General features: G+C 45.6%; 2 protein-coding genes across 3 annotated transcripts; both read right to left on the bottom strand.

Annotated features, from left to right (window-relative positions):
• Positions 1–8,196: 8,196 nt before the first annotated feature.
• On the bottom strand, positions 8,197–12,496 carry LOC127305743 (fatty-acid-binding protein 2). The gene is made up of 11 exons (XM_051336272.2): positions 12,243–12,496; positions 10,695–11,297; positions 10,313–10,523; positions 9,971–10,046; positions 9,770–9,872; positions 9,324–9,392; positions 9,179–9,215; positions 9,020–9,094; positions 8,892–8,943; positions 8,767–8,811; positions 8,197–8,627 (listed from the first exon to the last, which is right to left on the bottom strand). The coding sequence occupies exons 2-11, from the start codon at positions 11,210–11,212 to the stop codon at positions 8,530–8,532; spliced, it is 1,284 nt and encodes a 427-aa protein (XP_051192232.1). The 5' UTR covers positions 11,213–11,297; positions 12,243–12,496; the 3' UTR covers positions 8,197–8,529.
• A 3,224-nt stretch (positions 12,497–15,720) lies between these two features.
• On the bottom strand, positions 15,721–21,683 carry LOC127305744 (protein FIP1). 2 transcript variants are annotated; one of them, XM_051336273.2, is made up of 14 exons: positions 21,397–21,683; positions 20,635–20,722; positions 20,316–20,424; positions 20,128–20,177; positions 19,670–19,736; positions 19,386–19,458; positions 18,659–18,714; positions 18,216–18,312; positions 17,791–17,872; positions 17,344–17,406; positions 17,157–17,216; positions 16,484–16,576; positions 16,314–16,376; positions 15,721–16,225 (listed from the first exon to the last, which is right to left on the bottom strand). In XM_051336273.2, the coding sequence occupies exons 1-14, from the start codon at positions 21,450–21,452 to the stop codon at positions 16,127–16,129; spliced, it is 1,056 nt and encodes a 351-aa protein (XP_051192233.1). In that variant the 5' UTR covers positions 21,453–21,683; the 3' UTR covers positions 15,721–16,126. The 2 variants fall into 2 exon arrangements, with proteins under 2 accessions (XP_051192233.1, XP_051192234.1); XM_051336274.1 differs by lacking the exon at positions 21,397–21,683 and having other exon boundaries at positions 20,316–20,420.
• Positions 21,684–23,462: the final 1,779 nt, after the last annotated feature.

The raw sequence follows: 23,462 nt of genomic DNA, 5'->3' as shown, positions 1-23,462 counted from the left end.
CCGGCAACATATACCGCGGTCACGTAATCCGCGAGCCAGTCTTCCGGCTTGGTGGTGCCATCGTAAGTTTTAGTGTCACGGGGCAACGTGAAGTTGCGAACCGGTGGCTCCTCTCTCATGATTCTTGGGCCAAAACACTTGGGGCCTGGAGGACCTTCTGCCTCCACTATCTCAGATAAGTACACCCTATCCAGCCTGTGCCTCGCATCCCGGTCTGGTAGGCATCTTTCGCCTAACCGGTCTCCCAATGGATTCTGGTAAGCTGGAATTCTCTCAGCTCCTGAGTCAACCTCTTCATATCTTTCCGGTACCGCGGCTCTTGCCTGCCGGTACCTTGGCGGAGGCATTTCCTCTTCCACGTACGCTGCTCTTGCAGCGCGAAAATTTTGCCCACTTTGCTCTTTTCCGGCATAATCTCTTGCGGCGTAACCATTTCCGGCATAGCCACCTGCTGCCCCTTGATTTTTTTCTACCGGCCTCGTATCGCCCGGCTTGTTGTTTTCCCGCAAGTACCGGATCGTACACAGTCATTTGCTGTGCATTCATTTTTTTTCTTTTCTCTTGTCCGGATGGGGGGACGATGCCTGCCCTTGGGACTTGCTACCGGCATTCTTTGTTGAACGCGCGGATTTTGAAGCCACAGCCTTGTTCAGCTTAGCCAGCTGCTCAGCGTTTTGCTGCTCGATGGTTTCAAGCAGCTCCCGGACGCGCTCTTGCTGCTTTGCCAGAGCGTCCCCGGAAAGCGATTCACACAGCTCTACAGCAGTCTTAGCAGCTTTTATGGTTTTATCCGGGCTACTGTACTTAGGTTTCTCTATGATGCTCACAGATGCAGAGACACTCTTTCCGGTAAGAACTTCCTTACGCAAATCCTGATCTAGATTGCGAGCTCTAAGCCGGTTTTCCGGTTGCCTAGCCGGATGAGCGCTAACAGAAGCAAAGCCATGGGCAGCGTTATACTCACGTAGGGTTAGGTTCAGCTCGCGCTGCGCCCGGATGATGTCGTTGCCGTTCTTGAGCAGCCTCTGGCGCTCTGCCTCCAGCTCCGCCTGCGCCGCTGCCGGGTCGATGTTCTGCGCGATGGGCGTGGCGAGGACGTTCATCGCCGCTTGGAGAGGCGTTTCCGGTAGCGCGGAGGCACCCGCAACCACATGGTCACGCTCGGTCGGCGGCTTGGCCGAGCGCGTGGACTTCGTCGCTCCGGCGCCTTCCGCCGCAGCTCCTTTGCCGGCGTCGCCTGCGCCAACGACCAACACCTCGACGCTGCCGGCGGCGCGGCCGCTGGGAAGCGCAGATCTTGGCGGGTCCGGAGCCACCAGCACTGGCGAGAGGTACTGGCGCTCGGGGATGGTGTCGTAGTAGACGCGGAAGCTCCCGAGCTCGACGGTGTGCCTCTTCTTGGGGAACTTACCGCCGCTGGCGAAGTAGCCCGTGTTGTCGTTGATGAGGTCCATGTCGAGGACGCGGTCGACGAGCGCGGTGACGACACGCTCGCCGTCGATGGTGAGGAGGCCCGCCCAAATATGAACTCCAGCAAGCGCAGCTGCTGGCCCCATGGTGGGCGCCAACTGTCGTCGTGGTGAACGAGCAGATGCCATGGGATGGCTTAAGTTGGGGCCGAATGTGCGCTAGAGGATTCGGGGGAGGGTTTTGGATTAGATTGGATGAACTTCCGGATGCTTTCCTCAAGAACACAACCAAAGGTAGCGATGCAAGAAGAAGAACACAAGGAAGAACTCTGCTCTAGATCCTTCTCTTTATTGATCTTAACAGCATACAGGTTTCTCGTACATCACACCATCGTCGTGCCCGTAATGAGGCTACCCCCTCTCCTTATATAGGGGAGAGGTGGCTTACAGAGCAAGGAACCCTAACGGCATCTTTGACTAGACAAACTACTTTTACAAAGCTACTTTAATCATAAATGGCGGCGCCGGTGTCTTTAATCAGGGAGGCTGACGTCCTCCGGCTGCCTTTGACGTCATCCTCCTCTTTATCGTCAGGGCTTCGTTTAAAGCTACTTTGCTTAGCTCATCCTTGTCTTCTAGCTCTGAAGAGAATCTTTGACCAGCTTTGCCGACATGCTCTTCTTACCGGTAGCCCGGTGTCTTCTTTACTCGGTTCCGGTATACCCCTCTGGGGGATACCGGCTTAGCTTTACTTAGCCAAACACTGAACTTTGTCCTTCGGTATAAACATTAAACCGGTACCTTGATGGCTCAAACCATCCGGTTTGGCATGCCTTTGGCATACCGGGGGTCATCCCCCCAACAAATTGGTCCTTTAGGTCCAGTTAGCCTCCACAATAAGTACGTATAATGTGGTACCGCCATAAACCTGGCATATGCTGGGCGCCCCAACAAAGCGTGGTACTGTGATGGGAAGTCTACGACTTCAAACTCCAGCCTCTCTATCCTGTAGTTTTCTCGAGTGCCAAACTGAACGTCGAGATTGATCTTCCCCAATGGGTAACTTGGCTTTTCTGGTGTGATGCCGTGGAAACGTGTGTCCGTCGGCTTGAGGTTTGCCAAGGATATATTCATCTTCCTTAGTGTATCTGCATACATAAGGTTTAAGCTGCTGCCTCCATCTATGAATACTCGCGACACGTCGAATCCCGCGATTACTGCTGGCAAGATAAGTGCTGACTGCCCTGGTCGAGGGACCTGCTGCGGATGATCTGCTATTGTCAAGCCAATGTCTTGCCCTGACCAATTGAGTTACTCAACTGTTGGTGGAGGCATCTTCTCTGCCATGAACACCTGTCGCGAGATTACTTTCTGAGCTCTATTGGATGGTCTGCCTTTCTGAATCATCGAGACCGCTCCATGGGAGTTGGGATCAATGTAAGGTGGTGGCGTTGGTGCTACCGCTATTCTAAGCTGATGTCGATTTTCGTCCGTAATTGCGGGAGGAGGTGGTAGGTGGATCTCACTCCTAGGTCCCTGAGGGTTTCGACTCGCTGCCTGAGCATTGGCTTGCCCGGCGAATTTCAACACTGCTTGGAAATTTCGGCAATCTTTCTGCAAATGCCCCGACTGCCTCTTCCCGTTATTGTCGACATAGAAATGCATCTGGCACGGGCCGTTCATCATATCCTCGGGAGACACGAAGGGTCTCTGAAACCTAGGCCCATTGTTTGGCCTACTGCTTCGGGAATCATCTCTATTGTCGTCTCGCTGCTCATTGCTCCTTTGATAGTCATCTCTGTTGTTTCCTCCAGCGCTTACTCGAAACCCAGCCGAGATTTGGCCAGGTGCATCATAACTCGAAAATTGTCGAGAAAATCGTCGTCTATTTTGAAAATTTCGACTGCGGTCCTCCTCTGGTGACCTGTGTCGTTTATTATGCACAGCATCCTCGCCATCTTCCCATCTGTTTGCTATTTCCATTAGTGCTGATACTGTCCTTGGGTTAATTCTTCCCAAGTCCTCCACAAAATCTCCTCGCCAAACTCCTGCAACAAACGCGTCTATCGCTCTCTCGTCAGATATATTTTCTGCCGAGTTTTTGATGATGTTCCACCTTTGGATGTACTTCCTCATTGATTCATCATGTTTCTGCCGACATGATCTTAATTCCTCGAGTGTCGCAGGCTTTTTGCAGGTTGATCGGAAGTTCTTGACAAACACATCCTCAAAACTGTCCCAGCTGTCGATGGAACCTGGGGGAAGCTTCTTTATCCAAGACCTCGCGGCTCAACTCAGGTGTACTTGGATGCTTTGCATGGCTGTTGCTCTGGTTCCTCCTATCAGCTTCACCGTCTCGAGGTAATCGATTAACCAATCCTCTGGATCTTGAAGGCCGTCAAACTTTTTGAAGTTATCGGGTAACTTGAATCCCGATGGGACTCGAGTTTTTCGGACCCGTCGCGTAAAACACGGGAGTCCACACATATCTTCTTCAGCAAGTTCTGGTGAACGCCGATGTTCTCTTCTCTCTTGTCGTGCTCTATCTACCCTGGCCTGAGTTGCCGTATCTCTGACTCCACTTGCTCTTGGTGGATCTTGCACTGCTGCGGTAGGTCTCGGGCTATTTTGTCTTGCATGTTCTTCGGGAGGTGTGGCTGCGAATGCTGCTCCCATGGCTCCACATCCTGCCATGGCCATGTTCTACAACGCCTCTCTTGGATCTCCGGGAGGTGGCCTAGACGCGAGGATAAAGGCTTGTGTCGCCATATACCCAGCTTCCGGTGTTTTGGGAATAATGTTCCCTCTCGTGTCTATCGACATAAAAGACATGTCGAGGTTTTGAACTGAAGTTTCTCTTTCAGCTTCAGGTATATTTTGCAGCCGAGATCTTGCTATCCTTCGAGCTTCCCTATGACTATCTCCCGAAGTTCCTGATTGTCGACTCAAATCCGCTCTTCGCCTGCTTGATGCGGAAGCTGCCTCCCTTCTCCTGTTCAGAGCCGATGTCTGTTTTTCCAATTCTCTTCCAGCTCGAGCGAGCCTATATTGGTAAGCCTGCAATTCTTCAGTCGTAGCAGTTGTCGCCATTGGTTCTGAACCATCCATAGCTCTTGCGGCTCTATCCCATGCTGATTGTGGGAGTTGAACCCTGATTCGTGGTGTAGGCCCGACGTATTTGTTGCCTAAACCTCGCCTTAGGTCAGAGGGATCGATGTATGGATTTCCCAAATCGTCGAATGCCTCCGACGTTTCCTCCTGATCGCGACTTGCTTCTCCAATGGCGTAAATTTGATGATATTTTGGATTCTGCACCTTGCTGGTTTTGGTGACACCATCATAGAGATTGGTGAAGACCTTTCCAACAGTGATGGACTTGTCGATGAAGTCGAAGCTGTCGATGCTACTCGAGTCATCGCTTATATAGGAGTCCGCGGATGACTCGAAGGACATGTCGTTGAAGATCTTGGCGAGTTTTTCGCTTGCTCTGGTGCTGATGAAGCGTGGCGATGAAATCTCTTCGTCGCCTGACTCGACGGATGATGCTGAGCTTGAAAAATCGGGATCGAACGCCGATAATCCCGGCGAGATTGGAACTTCGAGACGGTACGCTCCTTCTTTCTCGACGCGAAAGTGAAACCTTCTGAACGTCATCTCCATGGGCTCCTCCAGATACGCATATGCATCCACACGGGAGGGCGGGTGAGGAACAAAATCAATGAGACCAGTTTCGATCCGTTTACCTCTGTCCATGATGTTGCTTGCTATCGATGAAGTCGACGATTTTGAACATGCCATCGAGATCAGCTCCTTGTCGCCTCTAAATCCCACAGACGGCGCCAATTGACAAGGGGTTAACTTGTCAATGCCTACAAGTAGTAGACTAGGGTTTCGTTGGATGTAGAGGGCAAGTAGATCTCGAAGGTTTCAGCCGAAAAGTACTCGACGATGTAAAAACTAGGGTTTGAGAAAACAATGATTCGATCCTCTCTTTGTCCCTCGACTCCCCCTTATATAGGAGGCGGAGCCGAGGGATTCGTAGTACACAAGTTTACAGAGTCCGGGAGGGTTTCTGATCCATCCCGCAAGATTACAAATAACACTTCCTATTACAACTCTAGCTTTCCTTATCACCATCTTGGGCTTCCGAACTTTATATTCTTCGATACGTGGGCCTTCAGTAAACCTCGGGTACTATCTTCGGCAGGCCCATTGGGGATGCCTATGTCACCAACTCCGTGAGCACCCCCTTGTCCAAAGATCTGTATAACTCCGAGCCAATCACCACGATGTATGCAGACAACATACTACAACAAGAATTTGTGAAGCCCGTCGACTTATCATGTATTATACATGTTTACCACCTAATTCGCTTCCGAGTTCCTACAATCCACAATCAAGGTGGGACATCCAGAATCATACCGAGTTGGCGGTAGCACTTGGGGTGATGGCATCATCGTTTGTGTTGCTCGGATAGCCAGCCCGTTCCATATGTTGTTGTCACTATTGTGCACGAACTCGAGCCAATCGGTATTGAACGGAATAGGCGGTTGAGTTTGTTTCGATTATTTGTACGAGATAGGACGTTAGGACTTTGAGTTGTATTAGGTGTGGACAGGGTACATGTAGTGTTGGAGTAGAACACGTTGTATCCTAGGGCCTCCCATATAATGTGGAGGCATCACATGTTGTAACTCATGATAGACTTGATAGCAGTAGGCGCCTCTCATATGGAGGCACCACATGTTGTAACTCATGATAGACTTGATACCAGTAGACGCGCAAGGAGAGCCGGCGGTTTGTGCTGGCAACCAAAGCGGCCGGTGCAGCGGTATCAATGGGGTGGAGCATCCATAGTCATGCCCCGCAGAGTAGGCAAGTCGCCGAACTGCATTAATAAATCTAGTAGGCAAGTCGCCGAATTGCGTTAATAAATCTTGGTGTCATCTTCGTGTTGTGATTGGTTGCTCGGTATTGTGCGCCTACGAAGGTAACATAGACAATGGCAAGATTCTTGTCATCCCATATGCTTTTAATAAAAGAAAGAACTTGCATGATAGAAAAAAGAATAGTTCATTACATCAAAAACATGAGCAGTGCAGGAAGAAAATCATCTATAGAGAGATCCTTACATCATAGGTGATATATTTGGCACTTAAACTTTCAGTAATCATACTTTTATCTTTTTTAATTATGCATACTCATATTTTGAATATAACTTGTTTTGTACAGATCAACCCCTTTGTGGTAATTATTTGTTACTGAGAAGCATTTGGTGTTGGCATCATAGGTTTACTTTTTTTTGAACAAAGAAAGGGCCTAGAAGGCCCCGGAGAGTTCATTGCATCACACGTGGCGGGTACAGATTTATAAAAAGGTCCTCTAGCATCTTTTGCACCGATAAACCAGAATTTGAAGAAAGGCCCTCCAAAATTGCATAAAACACCCTGAGACAAAAACTAAAAAAGCAATTGGGTCCCTGGACGTCTCCACCACCAGTCGCCGGTGACCTCGAGACGTTGCCGTCGAGATGCGATGCCAAGACGCTCGATAGCATGCTTCCGGCGACGTTGATGATCCGGTGGCCGCTTCTCCTCCTCCGGGGACGAACCACTTGGCGGTGGAGAGACGACGAGCTCCGACGAACCGAGCACCGAGGAGCCTCCATCTTGGAGGTTGAAGATGGGCCGCTTGTCCGGCAAAAGATCGCGGTGCCGTTGTATGGCACCACGTGATTCGCTCGAGGGAGCTCTTGCGTAGAGACTCCATAGCACCGTTCAGGCAGAAGTCGATGAAGATGCCGAGGGATCGCCTCGCCACCGCCTTTCTTCTTGCCACCATGGCAAGTGAGAAGAAGCCGCAGGTTAGCAAACACCTGCCACCGGACGCATCGACAGAGATGACAGGGACCTCTATCTCGATCCAAAATCAGCGAGCCGTGCTCCAGCTCCTCCTCGCCACCAAGGCCGGCCAGGAGCGAAGCAGAGACGCGCCTTGCAACTCCGCGAAGAAACCCCACCTCGCCTTCACGGCCGGCCAGGGGAACTTCAACATCGCTGTCGAGGTAGAGAGAAGAACCTGCCGCCGCAGGTTTATTGAAGAATGTTGACATGTACAAGTAGATTGCCTAACCCTTTCCATTAGTTCGGACTTTTGGTTCAAGTGGCTAGTGCATGAAGCTTAACATGGTATCAGAGCCCCAGGTCTCGAGTTCAAATCCTGGCTTTCACAATTTATTCTAAATTCCCCCGCAGCCTCTTGCCGTGTGACGTGTGGTCCCAGCGCTGCCTCTTTACCTCTCTACACGTGTTGACTTGTCTTCTCGTCTTCCCGTCACACATGAGAGGGGGTGTTGACATGTACAAGTAGATTGCCTAGCCCTTTCCATTAGTTCGAATTTTTGGTTCAAGTGGCTAGTGCATGAAGCTTAACAAAGAAGACGGCGCCGCTCCTTGCCACCTCTCCCTCCGACCACCGGAGTAGAGAGAGCTAGCAGCAGCCCTAGCAATTAGCATGCTCGAGATCCGGCGGCGTGGATCCAGACCGCCGCCTCCACTATGGGGCATCCGCCCAAAACGGTGGCAAACAGCCACAAACACCTAGAGAACTACAGATCTACACCTAAACTACTCCGGCGCTTCACCTCCACCGCCTCCGGCCGGCTATTCCGGCAGAGTGGCTTCGGATCTGCCCGGCGGAGAGATAGGGGGCGACCAAGAACTGTAGCGAGCTGAGAGCTATCTGGGGGGGAAATGGCACGGCGTATCCATCATAGGTTTACTTAGGGTGGATCAGTTTAAAAATGTATTATTGAAAAATCTGTTGCAGAAACAATGCATACTTTGTTACGGAGTACACTTCTAACTGAATCATTGTACATGGTATGGTAGGCCAGGAAACAACAAATAGTCAATCCATATGAAAAGCATGGATGCATTTGCTTTGGAGAAAGAGGCTAAGCAACCCTAAGTTGCGAATTTTGCATTTCTAACAAGTTACAGATATATTACTATACATGCAACATTGATCCTCTCCTATTTCCTATCTGTATGTATATGGCCCTTACTATTGTGAAGAAGAACGAAACAATTCCAAGACTCTGCCTTAAATTATTCTTGCTCTAGCATCTTCTAATGAGTCCACCCACATTTTTTGCAATGTCTTGTTTGGTCTCCACTGAAACAGGGGGGTCACCAATGTACATATCGAAAAAAGCCCCTGTTCATAAAGATAGGGTTTAATACACAATGGTACTAAGAGTAACTCTAAAACATAATAAATACAGTATTAGGTAGACGATTCAAAAATTGCACAGTAGAGTGTCTTTTGCTGGAAACTGGAACAAGAATGCACTTACTGCAAAGGTCTTTGCTCTGGATAGCACCAATTTGTTTGCCATCAACTGCATGCGGATATTCTTTGTTAATGTATATTGTAATGGAAAATTATCAATCATATACTTACTATATTTGTATCACTAACTTTCAGTTATAAGCTGGCCTCCAGATGTTTGACGGAAGTCGATCTTCGTACCCTGCATTTGTATTGGCTATAATATCTCACACCTAAGCGGAATACACTAAATTGACGAGATGCGATTAGAAGCTCACTGCAGGTATCCGGATGTCTTCACTGAAATAAGAGCCAAACGTCTTCAGGCAATCGTAATCGGTGTTAGGATTCATCTAATCATAAAGTAGACAGAAAGCTCGGTTAAAGCTCTATTGCTAGCAAAAAAATATTAAATTAGTTGCTGAATTAACAAGGACCTTTTGCAGTCTGAAGCACAGAGACTTCTCGAATGCACTGAAAAGCAAGTTAAAAAAACAAGTAATTAACATCAATCTTGCAGATCATACCTTTGATAATGGTCAAAATATGTCAGTGTTGGCACAAGAATACGAGGATACTTACTTTCGCACCGTTCCAATGCTAAGGCCATTGTAGCTAACTACCAGCCTAACTGTCATATGAATGTTTTCCCTGCATAACAGGCAAGTATAATGACAGAAGGCAAGATTTATTAGCAAACAGAGGCAGAAGAGAAAATGAATGTTGCTAATGTGGTGTCAGGCAATATGAAAATCCTACACAGCATCAAAGCTCTAGCGAGTCCTATAAATGGCATCAACTGAATTGCAGGTTTGGAACAGTGTCAGGAAGACTCTATACATATGATAACAGCACCTATCCTTCTATAGGTTTTTTCCACTGATTCTGCCAGATTATTCAAACAATTCCTCAGCTTGCACAGGTATTTCTTAGAGGCTAGATAACTAGGCTAGTTATGGTATTCAGGAAATATCTGCAATATACATAATTACAGAAACAACTGTAAATAATCAATAGAGAATTCACACCTTAGAAGATCTTCATAGAAATCTGGGTGATCCTTCAGCTCCGCAGCTGGAACAGAAGCATACTTCGAACCCAGCTTGTTGCAAACAGAATCTGGTTGTATATCTATTGAGAACAGTGAATGCAACATCAATGACATAAATGAACATCCTTTAAGCAATATCCTCAGTAACAGAAGCACACATGAAAATTAGCTTACTCACATAATCCAAAGGCATAGACATTCAGATTTTTTACCCGCATTATCCGCATGCTCCTAATACCCATCCCAACAAGTACCTGTAAGTTTAATTGTTTGTTAACTCATCAATGGGAATCCTCAAGTGCTCAAGGCCTGAGCAATATTACAGATTAAGTATATAAAATTGCAGCACTATGTCAAAAGAACAAGATAGAGGCACCGTATCCAAATAACTGTCACTGCCCTAGGAGCGGAACTAGTAATAGAGCAACATGGAAGGCTTATAAGCCTAATGAAACATTTCTTTTGGAATAAGGAAAAATGGTACATGCCAGTGTCCACAAAAGAGAGTTGGAAAAACAACCTCTGCAGTTGGGTTTGAATTGTCCTCAAGAAGGGTAGGGAACTTGATTCCTGTTGTTGGTTCTGTCACATCTTCTGGAAAGATTGTTCTTGGCACAGCAACACGAGCACAACCTGGACGCCTTTCTTCCAAATATGACTGGTCCATATGTTCTCTGATCTGTGTACCATCTTTGCCCAAAGTAATTGAATCCATGAGCATCTTTGGTGATCTTTGTCAATGCATAGATGGAACAGTAAACAAAGAAAAAATTAATTAAAATCCAAAGTGGGAAGCAATAATAACCCAATCCAACCATATATATATGAGAACCTTGTAAACTATTTCCATAAAAAGCAGGGGTAGACTACTGGAGTCTGAAATAGCAATAAATGAAACTTACATGTTTTCAAATGGTGGTATCACAGAAGCAGCAGCTAGCATAAGAATGTTACAGGCCTGTTGCTCCTCCACGTCATTCCAGAGTTGCCCAAATGTCACATTTGCAAGCCTGGCTAAGATCATCTGTATAGCACGCTCTTCTCTTACTCGAGAACCAAACTGCAATCCAGCCAAATGCTGCAGGCAAGAGGTCGCTTGTTTTATTTGTGACCGACAGGCTCTTGAACCAGAGCCTGCAACAGCAGACAGCCTATGTAAGATCTTGGGATTTGATGCTCTAGAAAGGCAGAAATAGAAAGCCCCCGCAACTTTGTTGAAGCAGCCGAACACCTCCTGAACTGCACCACTTCCTGCAGAACATATATGTCTGGGATTCTGAAAGGAACTCTCGACTAGTGTTCCGACCTGTGCTATTAATCTCAACCCGGTATCATGAGATATCAGAGAGTCTGCTGGGAACTTATGCAGATATCCTCCGTTGTGATCAAGCTTGGAGAAAAAGGTCCAATCAGGCTTCATAGTGTTGCCAGAGTATTGCGACTTCAGAAGTCCTTAAACCAAGCCGCCAGTCCTCGAGTTTGGCAGCAGGATAACCTAATCGGATCTGCCATTTGGAACAAAGAAACCAGGAGTCAGGAAACACATATGTCAATAGGAATTCAGTGTGTATTCACAGACAACAGTTCTACACGAGCATTTGACCCTGCCATTGAAAAATGTATGAACTAATCCCCAAAAGCAACCATCATGCGCTATTCTGCAAAATTACTTTCTGAGTTTACGTTATGGCATAGAAACCACTCTTTCCTCACACATCATTTTAATGATTTTCACTTCTCAAGACAATCACAGTAGTTGACATAATAATCCGCCCAAAATAGCTATTGGAGCTCCCAAAGAATCGGTTTGAGGCTGTGGAGGCATCGGCTGAATAGCCGTCGTCTGATCGTGCTCACCCACACCAACTGGTTCAGCAACGTATGATGGAAGAAAAAGCATGTGTGGTCTTTCTGAGCCGTTGTCTGGCTACCTTGTACTGAACTGTACATTTGGGGTGCCCGTGCTGTCGGCGTCAGCCAACAAAACTGAACTGAAAACGATGTACAGTATGAAACGTTTGTCTAATTTCACAAAAATGGAGCAGAGAGCTTTGCTCCCTTTTCTTATGATCCCAGTGACGCAAGTAAGATATGGAGAACGCAAAGCGGGTACATACGGAACGGTTCCAGGTAGATCAAAATCTCACCCCCCCCCCCCCCCCCCCGGCTGCAACTAAGCAGCAGTTGGAATACCAAATTTTTTTCTTCAGAAATCTGCAGGCACACAACACACAAACCGCCATGATCTCGCAGCTCGTACCAGATTCACACCCAAGAAACGCCCCGCAGCAAACACCAACCCATCATCCACAGGCCGCCGCCTCGACAAACCAACCAAAATCCCCCCGGCAGATCAACTGAACCGCCCACATTTGCCATACATCCCATGTAGAGCGACGCGCGCGTAAGAAAAGGACGGGGAAACAACACAGCTTGAGGAAAGCACCAACCTTGGCCGGGCGCACCGAATCGCGCGTCGCTGGCAGATCGGAGAGGGAGGAGACAGCTGCTCGCGCGCGCGAGCAAGGAAGCGGGAGAGGGGGCAAGGTCGAGGATGCCGTGCCTTCCTTGCCCAGCTGGTGTTCCCTCCGATTCGGGGCGTTGCCGGCGAATGGAGTGTGCGGGAGGGGGAACGGGGAGGTGGTGAAGAACAGAAAGCAAGCGCTCTCCCTTTCGTATTAACTTGCCAAACTACCTCGGCGGCGGCTGGCTGGCTGCCTCTCCGCCCGTGCGTGCGGCACGTGCGAACTCCTTTTCAGAACAGAACTTGTCTCTGCTCAATATGTAAAGCGTAGTAAAATTTTGTTAGGAGTATAAAATGATTGGCCAAAAACGGAAGTAGAACTTGTTGTGAACATTGGCGAACAAAATGCTCAAAAAAATCGACAAATTAGGAGAGTGTGCCAGACTTGACTAGAAGATATTGAGTCGATGGATCCCTTGGAGGGACGCCCAATAAAATTGAAACGATACGGAGAAATCGAGTCTACAACATGTGAACTTCATATGGTTATAAGAAATTATGGCAAGATACAAGGAAGATAGTGAACCAAACACATGTAGAAAATATTGTAGCACGATTAGAGTGAGGACAAGGGCAACCCTATACTACAAACCAAATATAAAATAAATGCAATCATAAATACCCTGCAGAGGGCATTTTAGATTGTATGAACATGCATTATTGCACAACCCAATTCGTGCATTACTTTCAACACGAGCGAAATTCGATGTCATCGATTGTACTTTCTCTACGATCCCATGTGTTCACAACACATGGTCGGTCGCGGTTTTGTTGCGAGGCTTGAGATGATGGTGTCATCTTTACAAACTCGTGAGAGAATGGGTAGCGACCATCACTTTCTGACATCTTTGCAAACCGTAATATAATGGGTTGGCGGCCATCACTTTCATCCTTTAAAGAGTGATTCCATCACTAACCTTGCAAAGACCAAAGACTTCAATTTTCGAGCAAATGCGTCGGCGTAGACCTTCAAAACATCCTTTCTGCTATACATGCTAAGATAGCGAGTTTCCCTAGGCGCTATCTCGAGCTCCCACTCCACTATCGACGCATTTGCAAGGTCGGTTTTCAACCGCATGTTGACAAGATTGGAGGAAGGATGCGATGATGGATGGGAAAGAACTTGCCTAGGGCGGAAGTTTGACCCTTGCAAAATCAATTACTATATCATTGGTGACTTACAATCTGTTAGTGACCCATGTGGCTTCGTGCCAAGTTGTACAAATCCTTCAACGGCTTCACCTAGAACGATCATGATAGCGACAATATGGGTAGGAGTCACTCACTCGTCTACTGGAAGATAGTTTGTTAGACAAAGGCGTTGGGTGGCCGAGGCATCACAAATATTGACATATTCGGGCACGCCCTCCGGTCACAATGGTTTTAGTTCCAAAGGATAGACCCATACTGACCTTGGATACAAATAAACTCTCAACCGCAAAGGGTGACAACAATATTATCAATGTCATCTGAAATGTATCAAAGGAGCGAACCCAATGCATTTCCATGGGACAAAAGGGTAACCTATGCTGAGGTTTTCTTAATCATGCTCTGGTGGACATCACATACAGGGTGGTGACCTTCAACATGTTGGCTCAGCATATAACTCACTCGGATGCTCGTGGGGTTAGTCATTTTGTTTCTTTAAGAGATTTGTGTCATGTTCTGCCTAAAACATGATCATTTTTCATAAATAGTTACTCTCCCACATCGTAAGATGATATTACAGCCGATACATGAGTATAACATCTTATATTATGGAATGGAGTGATATGTTTCTTCTCTTAAGGAAAGACAATCCCCCGATATATCTTTTTGTTTCCTTCGCAAAAAAAAATCGACAGTGAAATATATAGTGTTGATGGTGTCAAGTTCAACCCCCATAGAGGATGCGTCGAGCAAAAGAGTCTTTTTTTAAAGGTGGGCAAAAAGTTAAGGAGATGTGTCATTTTGGCTTGACTTTTAAAAAAGGATAAAATTTGCAAATTCTGTCGAGCCGGACGAATCGGTGGATGTAGATTCCAGGAATCATCCAGATGATCTCGGCTCTCCGCCGATCGCCGAAAACGGGCTCGATCTAGGACCCCCTCGATCATATATGCATGGCCGGCAGCCAAACGGTAAGAAAAGAAATCACGTGTGTATGTAGTATTCCACCCAATATAGGATATTTTATATATTTTCGGATTTGTTATGTCTCGTCGACTCTGTGTCACGCCCTTAACCTTCGATCAAGTGAAAATGACACTCATCTAGCATAATATGTTTAGCGTGTAACTAATGATGTAGACACGTAATTGTTTCGCCAGATCGACCTAGATTTGCATGCGTTGAACCAGAGGCCAGCTGACAGGGATCAACTTAACATTTCGTTATTGGCGCTAAGCAAACTGGTGACTTGTTCATGGAGTGATTCATTAGGGTGGCATGGGCCTCAGGATGGGCATGACAGCTCTTTGCTGCTTGATTGCCTCCCATCAGTCACATGCATGGATTGCTTCCTCAGCGTCTCGCACTGCACTGCCACATGCCTACCCAACTTTCCGAGGCTACGATCTGATGTGATCCCCTCCAGGCCTCCATGAATGAAAACATGTAACGACATTTGCAGCTGGTTCGGTTCATCAATTCGACATGTACGTACACCTCGGCATGATGGATGGCTCAACAAGACAGATCGTTGTAGAGGGGCCGCCGAAGAGGTAGGCGACGCGATGGAGTGTATAGTGCTGCTTTGCCGCACCAACCTGCTGTGTTCATTGAACCTGGCCTGGAAGGCTGGATTCCCAAACAGTGGGAAGGTGAGCTGAGAGCATCCTCGCTAAACGGCAAAGAAGACGACGTCTTTTTCCTCTAGGTATAATCTGCAAGTCAGTTTGGGCGCCACTGCTATCACTGTCGACTTCCACACTCTTTCCTGGTGAAAAAGATGGTCCAGACTCCAGACGAGAGTAACATTGACATCCAGTTCATTTTGGTTAGAACAACATTTCCAGTATGGAGCAGGAGTAACCTTGGCCTTGGTGTCATACTCAGACTAACGGGCTGTGAAAATCAAAGAGAAGAAATATCCTTATCAGAACATGACAAATATTACTACAGTAGTAGTCTTCTGATGGAAAACAAAAGCAGCTAATTCGCCAAAAAAAAAAACCGCCAAAGCAGCTGTCGAAACATCCTTACCAGAACATATCAAATAGACTACTGCAATAATATACACATAAGGTAAAAAAAAATATAGTATACACATCACATGCCAAAAGTATTCTTCTTCTCTTCAGAAAGTATTCTAGATAAATACCTGATTCAGCAGTAATATCAACAGCTCATGTTCATCGTGGCATGTTCAGAAAATTCATCGATGGACCCATGTGGTTTTTTTTTCCCTAGGTCAACGGTTCACCTTCGTTTCGTAACTGGTTAGAAAAAAAGAAACGTTGTCCTTTACATGTTAACATGCAGCCACACAAGGCTCAAGATCAACCAAATCTATGCTAAACCCCTCATACACCATTAAGGCATTATTAAACAACACTTTGCAGATTTACAAATCAAACTGTGCATTCACAGGAGAGCTGCCACGTATGCTTTTCCTTTTTTTCTGATGCATACCAGGCAGCGTGCTGGTCTTATACTACATTACAATTTTAGTGAAACCACTGATGCTCCTAAACTGCCAATTGTTAGGGGTTCGGGATTCACATGAGATGACTATCTTTGGTCAGTTGTCCTAGGTAAAACCTTCTGAAATTGAAGAATTTTGAACTAGCTGATACACACCAATAGACAAGGATTCCAAGAATAGGCGAATCAGGTGTGTTGTTCCTTTTGCAGTTGGCCTCGGAACTTTGCAATGTGCTTTCGCAATTCGATGTTTGACAGTCTCTCTGCCTCCAGTGCACGTTCAAGCTGTTGAGCACACCCAAAAAACAATTATGGGGAAGAATATTAGAATGTTATAGGACAAAAAGAATAGCACTTCAATTATCCAGAGTACCTTTGCTGCTCGAGCACTCCACTCTCCAAGAATGGCTCTGAGTCTATCATTTTCTTCAACATACTGCACCCATCATGTTCATTAATCAAGTAAGCATGCTTTGCAAGAAGATGTGAGAAAACCTAACTTGATCATCATTCTATGGAATAGTGCTATTTGCGGAAACATACCTGATTGTTGCTCACACGAATACGTTGGATCTCGGAGTCCTTCTCATCAATCAGTCCACGAGCAAGGTCAAGCTCAGAGTGCACTTGATTCATCTGAAGATTCAATTAGTAATTTAGTACGTATGTGATACTTCTTTTTTGCGAAAACGCAAAAGATTTGCGTTTCGATGCATTGATAGATAAAGAAAGTTAGATATGTACATGCCCCTCCGAAGAGGGACAAACACCCCGCAGTACAACTCGACCCAAGAGAGGAGACCCTATTCTAGGGGAGTAGCTGGCGAACACCCCGGGCTCCCGCGTCCGCCCATTGCCGCGCCTCTGTCCTAATGTCGCTGAATAGGGAGGGCCCCGAGGGCTGTGATACTTCATGATTCTAGTAAATGGTTCTCATAACAAGATTTGCAGCTCTCTATGTTATAATATGATTTCAGTAATAATAGGAGAGAATTAACACATACTAGTCAATAAGCACATGGTGCTGCTAGGCCGCTAGCAATTAGTTTGTTTACAGCCGTGCCAACAACTAGTTCAAATAGTAGTTATATTTACTGTAATAGTTTACGTAAGCATTTCCTTAAGTAGACCAGAGATAGGTGATTTGACCTTGGCCATTGGGAACCTGCCTCGTGAGGTCAAGAATAGTCTGTCTTTAGATAGTACAGATTATTACCTCAGCAGAGAGTGCTCGAAGTTCTTGGTCACGAGATGCTAAAAGGTGGGCAAGATCAACCTGCAGAATTGGAAAAGAGAATAATAGCATGTCAATCGATCACATCATATAACAGCTACAGGGTTTCTTCTCTAATTCTGAATCTGTGCAAGTGCCAGCTCAAACTAGTGCAGCATAAGCAGTCGACCTGAGGAGTGTTCCCAACATCAGTTCTCTGGTATTTGCTCAAGCTTTCTTGTAACCGCAGCACCTTTCAAGAAAAGAAACAATATTGTTTGTCAACAACCAAACTTATGAAAGTGCAACTGATTTAGTATTATAATCTGTGATTACTTTGACCAGAAAGGTAACTGTATATAAACTATCCAATCCTTCAGTCTCGGGTACTGATCTGATAGAGTAAGTGAGCGAAGAAACAGTATTACAGAGGTTTAACTCATTCCTCTTTTCATGAAATAGTATGACTAATCAACACAATCAATTTAAGGCAATGAGATTTAATAATGCACATAGTTCTGCTACAGGTTAGCTTCTCTACATCAATTATAAATGATCTAAGTATATAAAAGAGAACAGATCTAGTGAAATGGGTCTTGAGTATCGGGCATCACAATTGCATTCATTTTCTACATACCTCCTCACTCAGGTAATGAATATTCTCCCTTTGGTATTGAAGTAATGCCATCTGCTGGTCGGAAAGACGGCCATCGTAATATCTGGTAAAAAAAATGGGTCAGTGCATCTAGCTCTACTGGAAATGTCATGTTCGGTGATCTATACGACATATATTGACAGTTTTAACTCTCTGAACTCACATGCCCCTAAATGTGAGCTCAATACTATGTTTGAATTATTTTTCTGATAGACATGATTTAAAGAAGTCAATTTGAGACAGTCAAAAAATCAAACACCTAAGTGTTGTGCAACCTATGTGACAGAAGATAGATATCATATGTGCAGAAAAGACTAGACTACGAGTTTTGAAATATCAAAATGTAAGTACATATCAATTAACAGAGAGAAATTCAGCATATCTGCAGTGCCCCATTACTTTGGTACCTTCGATCTTCCAAAGTGCTAGATGGTTGAAGTGCAGAATATAATGACCGCAAGATATCAGGCCGCCCATTCAAAGAGTTGTATTTGTGGATATACCCTGTAAAAGGAACCAATCAGGCATTGCATCTTAAAAGTATCTAATGGGGCCAAACATGCATGTGAAAGGAAAAAAGAGCACATGTGCATGCACTAAATTAAGTAGATGAACTGAAAATATCATGAGAAACATGTGGAGTACCATTCAAGGAGTGACACAGCGTTGCTGGTTAGTATAATTCTGAAAGAAAAAAATCCTAACTGTGCGTGCAAAATAAAGATTTCAAAGATATTTGAAAAGGTGTGCCATGTTAATAAACCTGCAGACCAAATCATAAATTGCACAAGAGAGCACAAGTTGCTATGATTATAGCTATCTAAAAGGTGGTATAAGCAACTTAACTCACATATGTATAAGCTCATAAAACATCCAGCACATATTGCTTCAACCACGATAGCGATCCTGCATTATGGCAACTGGAATTGTGAGATGATTGCGAGAGCAAGAAAGAAGGAATAAATTATTGTTAGCTAGTTATGAGGTTGTTCAGTTCATATTTACAATCTAGCTTACTGAATGGTATAAAACAATTATCTAGCTAAACAGCAGGCTTCTAAGCATGTTGCGACTTCCTTCAGCCTAGGATTTCCAGTTTAGCTTTAGAAACTATACTATAAAGTTGGGAGCAGGCTCCCCAAGCCATAAACATGTTGAAACATCAGTCCAGGAACTCTACGTTTTGGGTCAATTGACAGCTGAACTTATGTCAATAGAATAGGACACTAGAACAAGGATTTGAACACAACAAAACTGTGACCAACAAGTTAACAACAGCAAACTGAAACAATGGAAAACAACAGCAAACTGAAACAATGGAAAATAACAGCAAACTGAAACAATAGAATAAACACCCATGCATTGCATTCTCTTGTCATTTCCCTTGAATACATGCCTATGAATTTTGCTTTGTAGTATAATTCATAAATTAAGTTAAATGTCATAGTGTTTTTCTTGCCAAAAGACAGAATGGCATCTCACATAGGCTTCACGTGTCCTGAACTTTCGTTCAAAAATCATGATTCAAGAGATATCTCACAGATTTACAGAGGCTAAATACAGTGGCAAAGGTGTACCTTAGCAACAGTGAAATTGATAGAATTCGTAGAAGGGGCTGCCAGACTATGATTAAAAGCATTAAAGCAGTGCCTGCGGAAGCAATACACATTAACAGTGATCAGCGTTAGCAAGATAAAAATTAAAACCATAAGCTATATACTCATTGTCGCACTCTCAAGAGATGGAACCACCAAGATGGTCACATGAAAGGAAACAGCGGTTCACTAAGTGGCTAATGCTAGTTATAAATTGTAAAATAATGATATTAGAGTGTCACACAAATTTGTTTGGTGCTGCTCACCATAAGCAATAGTGGCAAATGGAAGTCGAGCAATACGCTTCAGTTTCTGGCTAAAATCGTAATAGCCCTGCAAGTCAAAAGATGAAATACACTAGTTAATAAGCGAAACGAAACAAGGAGAAACAGCATGTTGAAGTAAAATAAACGGGAGATTCCGAATGAAACTAGGGACCTTGAGTACAATTTTTGTAAGTACATTTTCGTTAATGACAAAGTGTAACACTGTAACAATAGAAGAAAGGATAACAGAATGATAACGGAATATAAAAGTTGATGATATTGATAACATAGTCGAAAACACTATTGTGGAGAAGAATCAATAGGCTCTTCATTGGAGAGCATATATTCATGAAACTAACGAAGTGTCGATCAAATTGATTGCTCCAACAAACATATCAACTCTATTGCATAAAATATTAAGAAACTTAACAAATTAAAGCATTTTTATTGGGCCGTACCTGCAACCTCACTTTCCTGACCTGGTGAACCCAATATTGTTGAAAAATGCCTGCATTGAATTTCACGTGAACAGTAAGTAAATAACTCACATCAAGAGACATAACATGGAAACAATAAATTGTAAAGAAGGGAGTAGCCGAAAATATGCAGGTGTGGAAAGAATGAGCCAGCTGATCTGATAGAAAACCTGTAAGAAGAAGAAGGATAACATTGCAGCTGCAAAGCAATGGAGAGATCATATGCGGTAGACGGAGAAATATCCATGGAGCTGACACAGAAACAGCAGCATAACCTACCTAGAGAATAAGATAACAAAATCTATCATCGAGTGGATAAAGGAGGTGAAAACAACATCTTGCTGACTAATGACAGTCCAACAGGATAACAAAATACATAATTTTATAGTAGATTTATATAATTTACAAAAAATACACTTATATCCAACAAGGTAATCTTCTTAGACATGATAACATAGATGTGGTCAGTATCAAGAAACTTATCCTTACCAACAATATACAGTACAAGGTGCCGCTAACTATGCTTCTAGGCTCTCGATGACCAGATAGGGGAGCTTCATGTAGTAAATCGATAAACCTACAGAAAAGGAAGGATTATACATCCTGGGGAAATATTATGATTGCTAAAAACTAGAGAAGGAAGGACTGTACAAGGGCATGTAAATTCTCAGACAGCTGAACTAACTATCTCCATTACTTCAGTAAACGAAAGAGGAACTATCTCTGTTTCTGATTCACCCTTGGTCGTACTTGCTCAGTTTTGCGGAGAGCATACCAAATGCAGAAACAACATTTGGGTTGAGACTGAACCTGCAGTGCGGCTTGAGCTTATGCAGCGCAATCACCTCTAACAAACTGCTCAACACTCGACCCAGTCACTAACCCCATGGACAGGCAAACGGATTCAGGTCATCGATGAGGATGCCTACGCGCAGGCACCAAACAGTACACGGTGGCAGAAAACGCAGATTCAGAAAATCACCCCCCTTCCCTTCTACGCTCTCGCATTCGACGCGCTATCACAATAAACTCGAAAACCCGTCGCTGGGGTCGCGCAGAACCAGCACGCGAAAGCTCCAGCGAACACACCGAAACCTACGGATTCCGCAGGGCCCGGACCGCACCACGAAACCTGGCATGAGATAATGGGCCGGAACTCCGCCGCCACTGCCGCGGAATTGAGATCATAGATCACCGCAGGCACGAGGAGAACTTGTACCAGGCGTAGGGGGGTTAGGGCAGCGGACTCACAGCGAGTCCTCCTCGGAGGCGGGAAGGGCGGAGGCGGAGGACGCCTCGTGCGGCATCGCCGCAAGCCGCGGTGCAGGGGAGTGGGTCGCCCAGCCGCCGATAGGATGTCCGCGCGCGCGCGCCTTCGGATCCGGGGGGTGGTCGCCGGTGACGCTCAGGCTGCTGCGACTCCCATGCGATTTGAAACTGGAACGCGCCGGCGAGGTGAATTGGATGTGAGCTCTCTCTCTCGGCGGGAGGAAGAAGACAGACAAAGGTGCGTGCGAGTGGCACTCATGGCACGGCCGACGAGTCTTGGATGCCACCTCGTGTCCGCTTCTGAGAGGCTGCAGGTTGGTCCCACCCTACAGCGGCTTTCACAAAGCTTTTGTTGTGGATTTCGATAAATTTAACCTTTTTTCGACGATTTGATCTCTTTTTGAAAAATATTCAAAATCTGATCCTTTTAGTAGCGCCTTTTCTCGGGGCGTTACCCACTTCACGATAGCGCCGCTAACTGTGGCGCTGAATATGTGCTAGCGTGCCGAGGCTGGGCCAACAATTCGCGAGGTCAACACCCGGGCGCTACCTTTTTAAAGTTCAACTCCCCTCTCAAGGACGCTACCTTTCGGAATATGTTAAGTTGTGTGGGCCACCCCCATCCCCTCCACCTACCACTTACCTCTCACACCCCGACCAGGAAGGAACAAGGTCGCGTCCCCCTCTCTCTTCCCTCTCAAATCCCTCCCCTAGGGATTTGAAGATTTCTTCGTGGATTTTCTCAAGTCATCTTTTTTCTCTCGCTCCTCCTCACGAATCAACTGGAACATGTAGTTCCACTTCCTTTGCTCCTCGTACGCAATCTCTTCCTTGTGGCGGGGATCTTGCTCCAAATCTATCCACTTTAAAAATTGACAAAGAGGTGGAGGAGCCTGCAAATACACCCTTAATGTTATTAGCAGCAAGCACTCAAGAAAAATCATTACAAGTGGAGACCCATACCGGTGGGTAGTCGTATGGGTTTCTTGGCTTGGCCTTGTCATGTGCAAAGTTAGGACACATCCAAAACCTTCTTATGTGTTTGGCATCCCAATCATCACATCGCTTGGAGACACAAAGGTCACCGCACCAACAACGAGCCCGTTCCGTCCCTTCGGGAAAATTGGATGGCCAAAGTTCAGCGGTGTGCTTCCACTTTCTCGGTTTCTCCTTCGAATCGGACGACGCCATACCTACAAAAAATTTATATTAAAATTACTATGAACGATATTTCCAAACAAAGATAAGCAAACAATTCTAAGACAAAAAAACAAACACAAAATGCCTACAACAATGTTTGTAAACTAAGATAGGTGAACAATAATGCCTACAACAAATTTTTCCATCTACAAAATAGTTATCAAAACCAAATGCATAAACACTAAGTATATCAACTATAATCTTCACATTCCAAGTTAATCTAGATCTACAACACGAAGCTCAAACCATACATGGCAATATTGACAACAAATCATAGTCACATACCATAACTCTAACTAGCAAAATAGGCCAATTGATCAGGACATCCCTGCTAAACTACTACCTCCGTCATTTCAACATGAAGATGATGTTGCTGTGAAGCTCAAGTCCAATGAAGTCGAGATTGGACCCATTACAAGGGCTCATGCGAAGCTACTCAAACAGCAGGAGAACTTGTTCCTAAGTGATACTTTGATCGATGAGAACTTTATACTGCCTAAGTCATTTTACTTATGTATGATCAGGTTTGAAGAAGGAGAAAACATCGCACGAGGAGGAGAGGAGCAGCTGGACAAGAAGCTCGACATGGAGCTAGCCATGAAGTTGGACATGAAGACATTTCATGCACGCGCGATGGAGGAGAGGGAGGCATGCGCGAGGGAAGAAAATGAAGTCCAGGCCGGCGCCAGGCCTGGTCAGACTGGCCGCCCCGCCGGACGGCCCGATCCTAGGCCCGGTCCAACCGGACTCCAAAATGGACAAGCCCGGCGCCGACCGGATCCTCAGCCGGTGCACACGGGGCAACATCCAGGGGCTCTAGACCCCTAGCCCGGTCACTACCCGGTACC

The sequence above is a fragment of the Lolium perenne genome, chromosome 6 (genome assembly GCF_019359855.2).
Source record: "Lolium perenne isolate Kyuss_39 chromosome 6, Kyuss_2.0, whole genome shotgun sequence".
NCBI lineage: Eukaryota > Viridiplantae > Streptophyta > Magnoliopsida > Poales > Poaceae > Lolium > Lolium perenne.
Note: the sequence above shows the minus strand (reverse complement) of the source record. Positions and strands in the feature narration are given on the sequence as shown.

Coding starts and splice junctions, on each gene's coding strand:
- LOC127305744 (XM_051336273.2), bottom strand. CDS start 21,452: ATGCCGCACGAGGCGTCCTCCGCCTCCGCCCTTCCCGCCTCCGAGGAG. Junction 20,425..20,634: donor CCTTGTACTGTATATTGTTG/GTAAGGATAAGT, acceptor CTTATTCTCTAG/GTAGGTTATGCTGCTGTTTC. Junction 18,715..19,385: donor TCAATTTCACTGTTGCTAAG/GTACACCTTTGC, acceptor GCCATAATGCAG/GATCGCTATCGTGGTTGAAG.
- LOC127305743 (XM_051336272.2), bottom strand. CDS start 11,212: ATGAAGCCTGATTGGACCTTTTTCTCCAAGCTTGATCACAACGGAGGA. Junction 8,944..9,019: donor AAGACATCCGGATACCTGCA/GTGAGCTTCTAA, acceptor ATACAAATGCAG/GGTACGAAGATCGACTTCCG. Junction 8,812..8,891: donor AGGCCAGCTTATAACTGAAA/GTTAGTGATACA, acceptor ATCCGCATGCAG/TTGATGGCAAACAAATTGGT.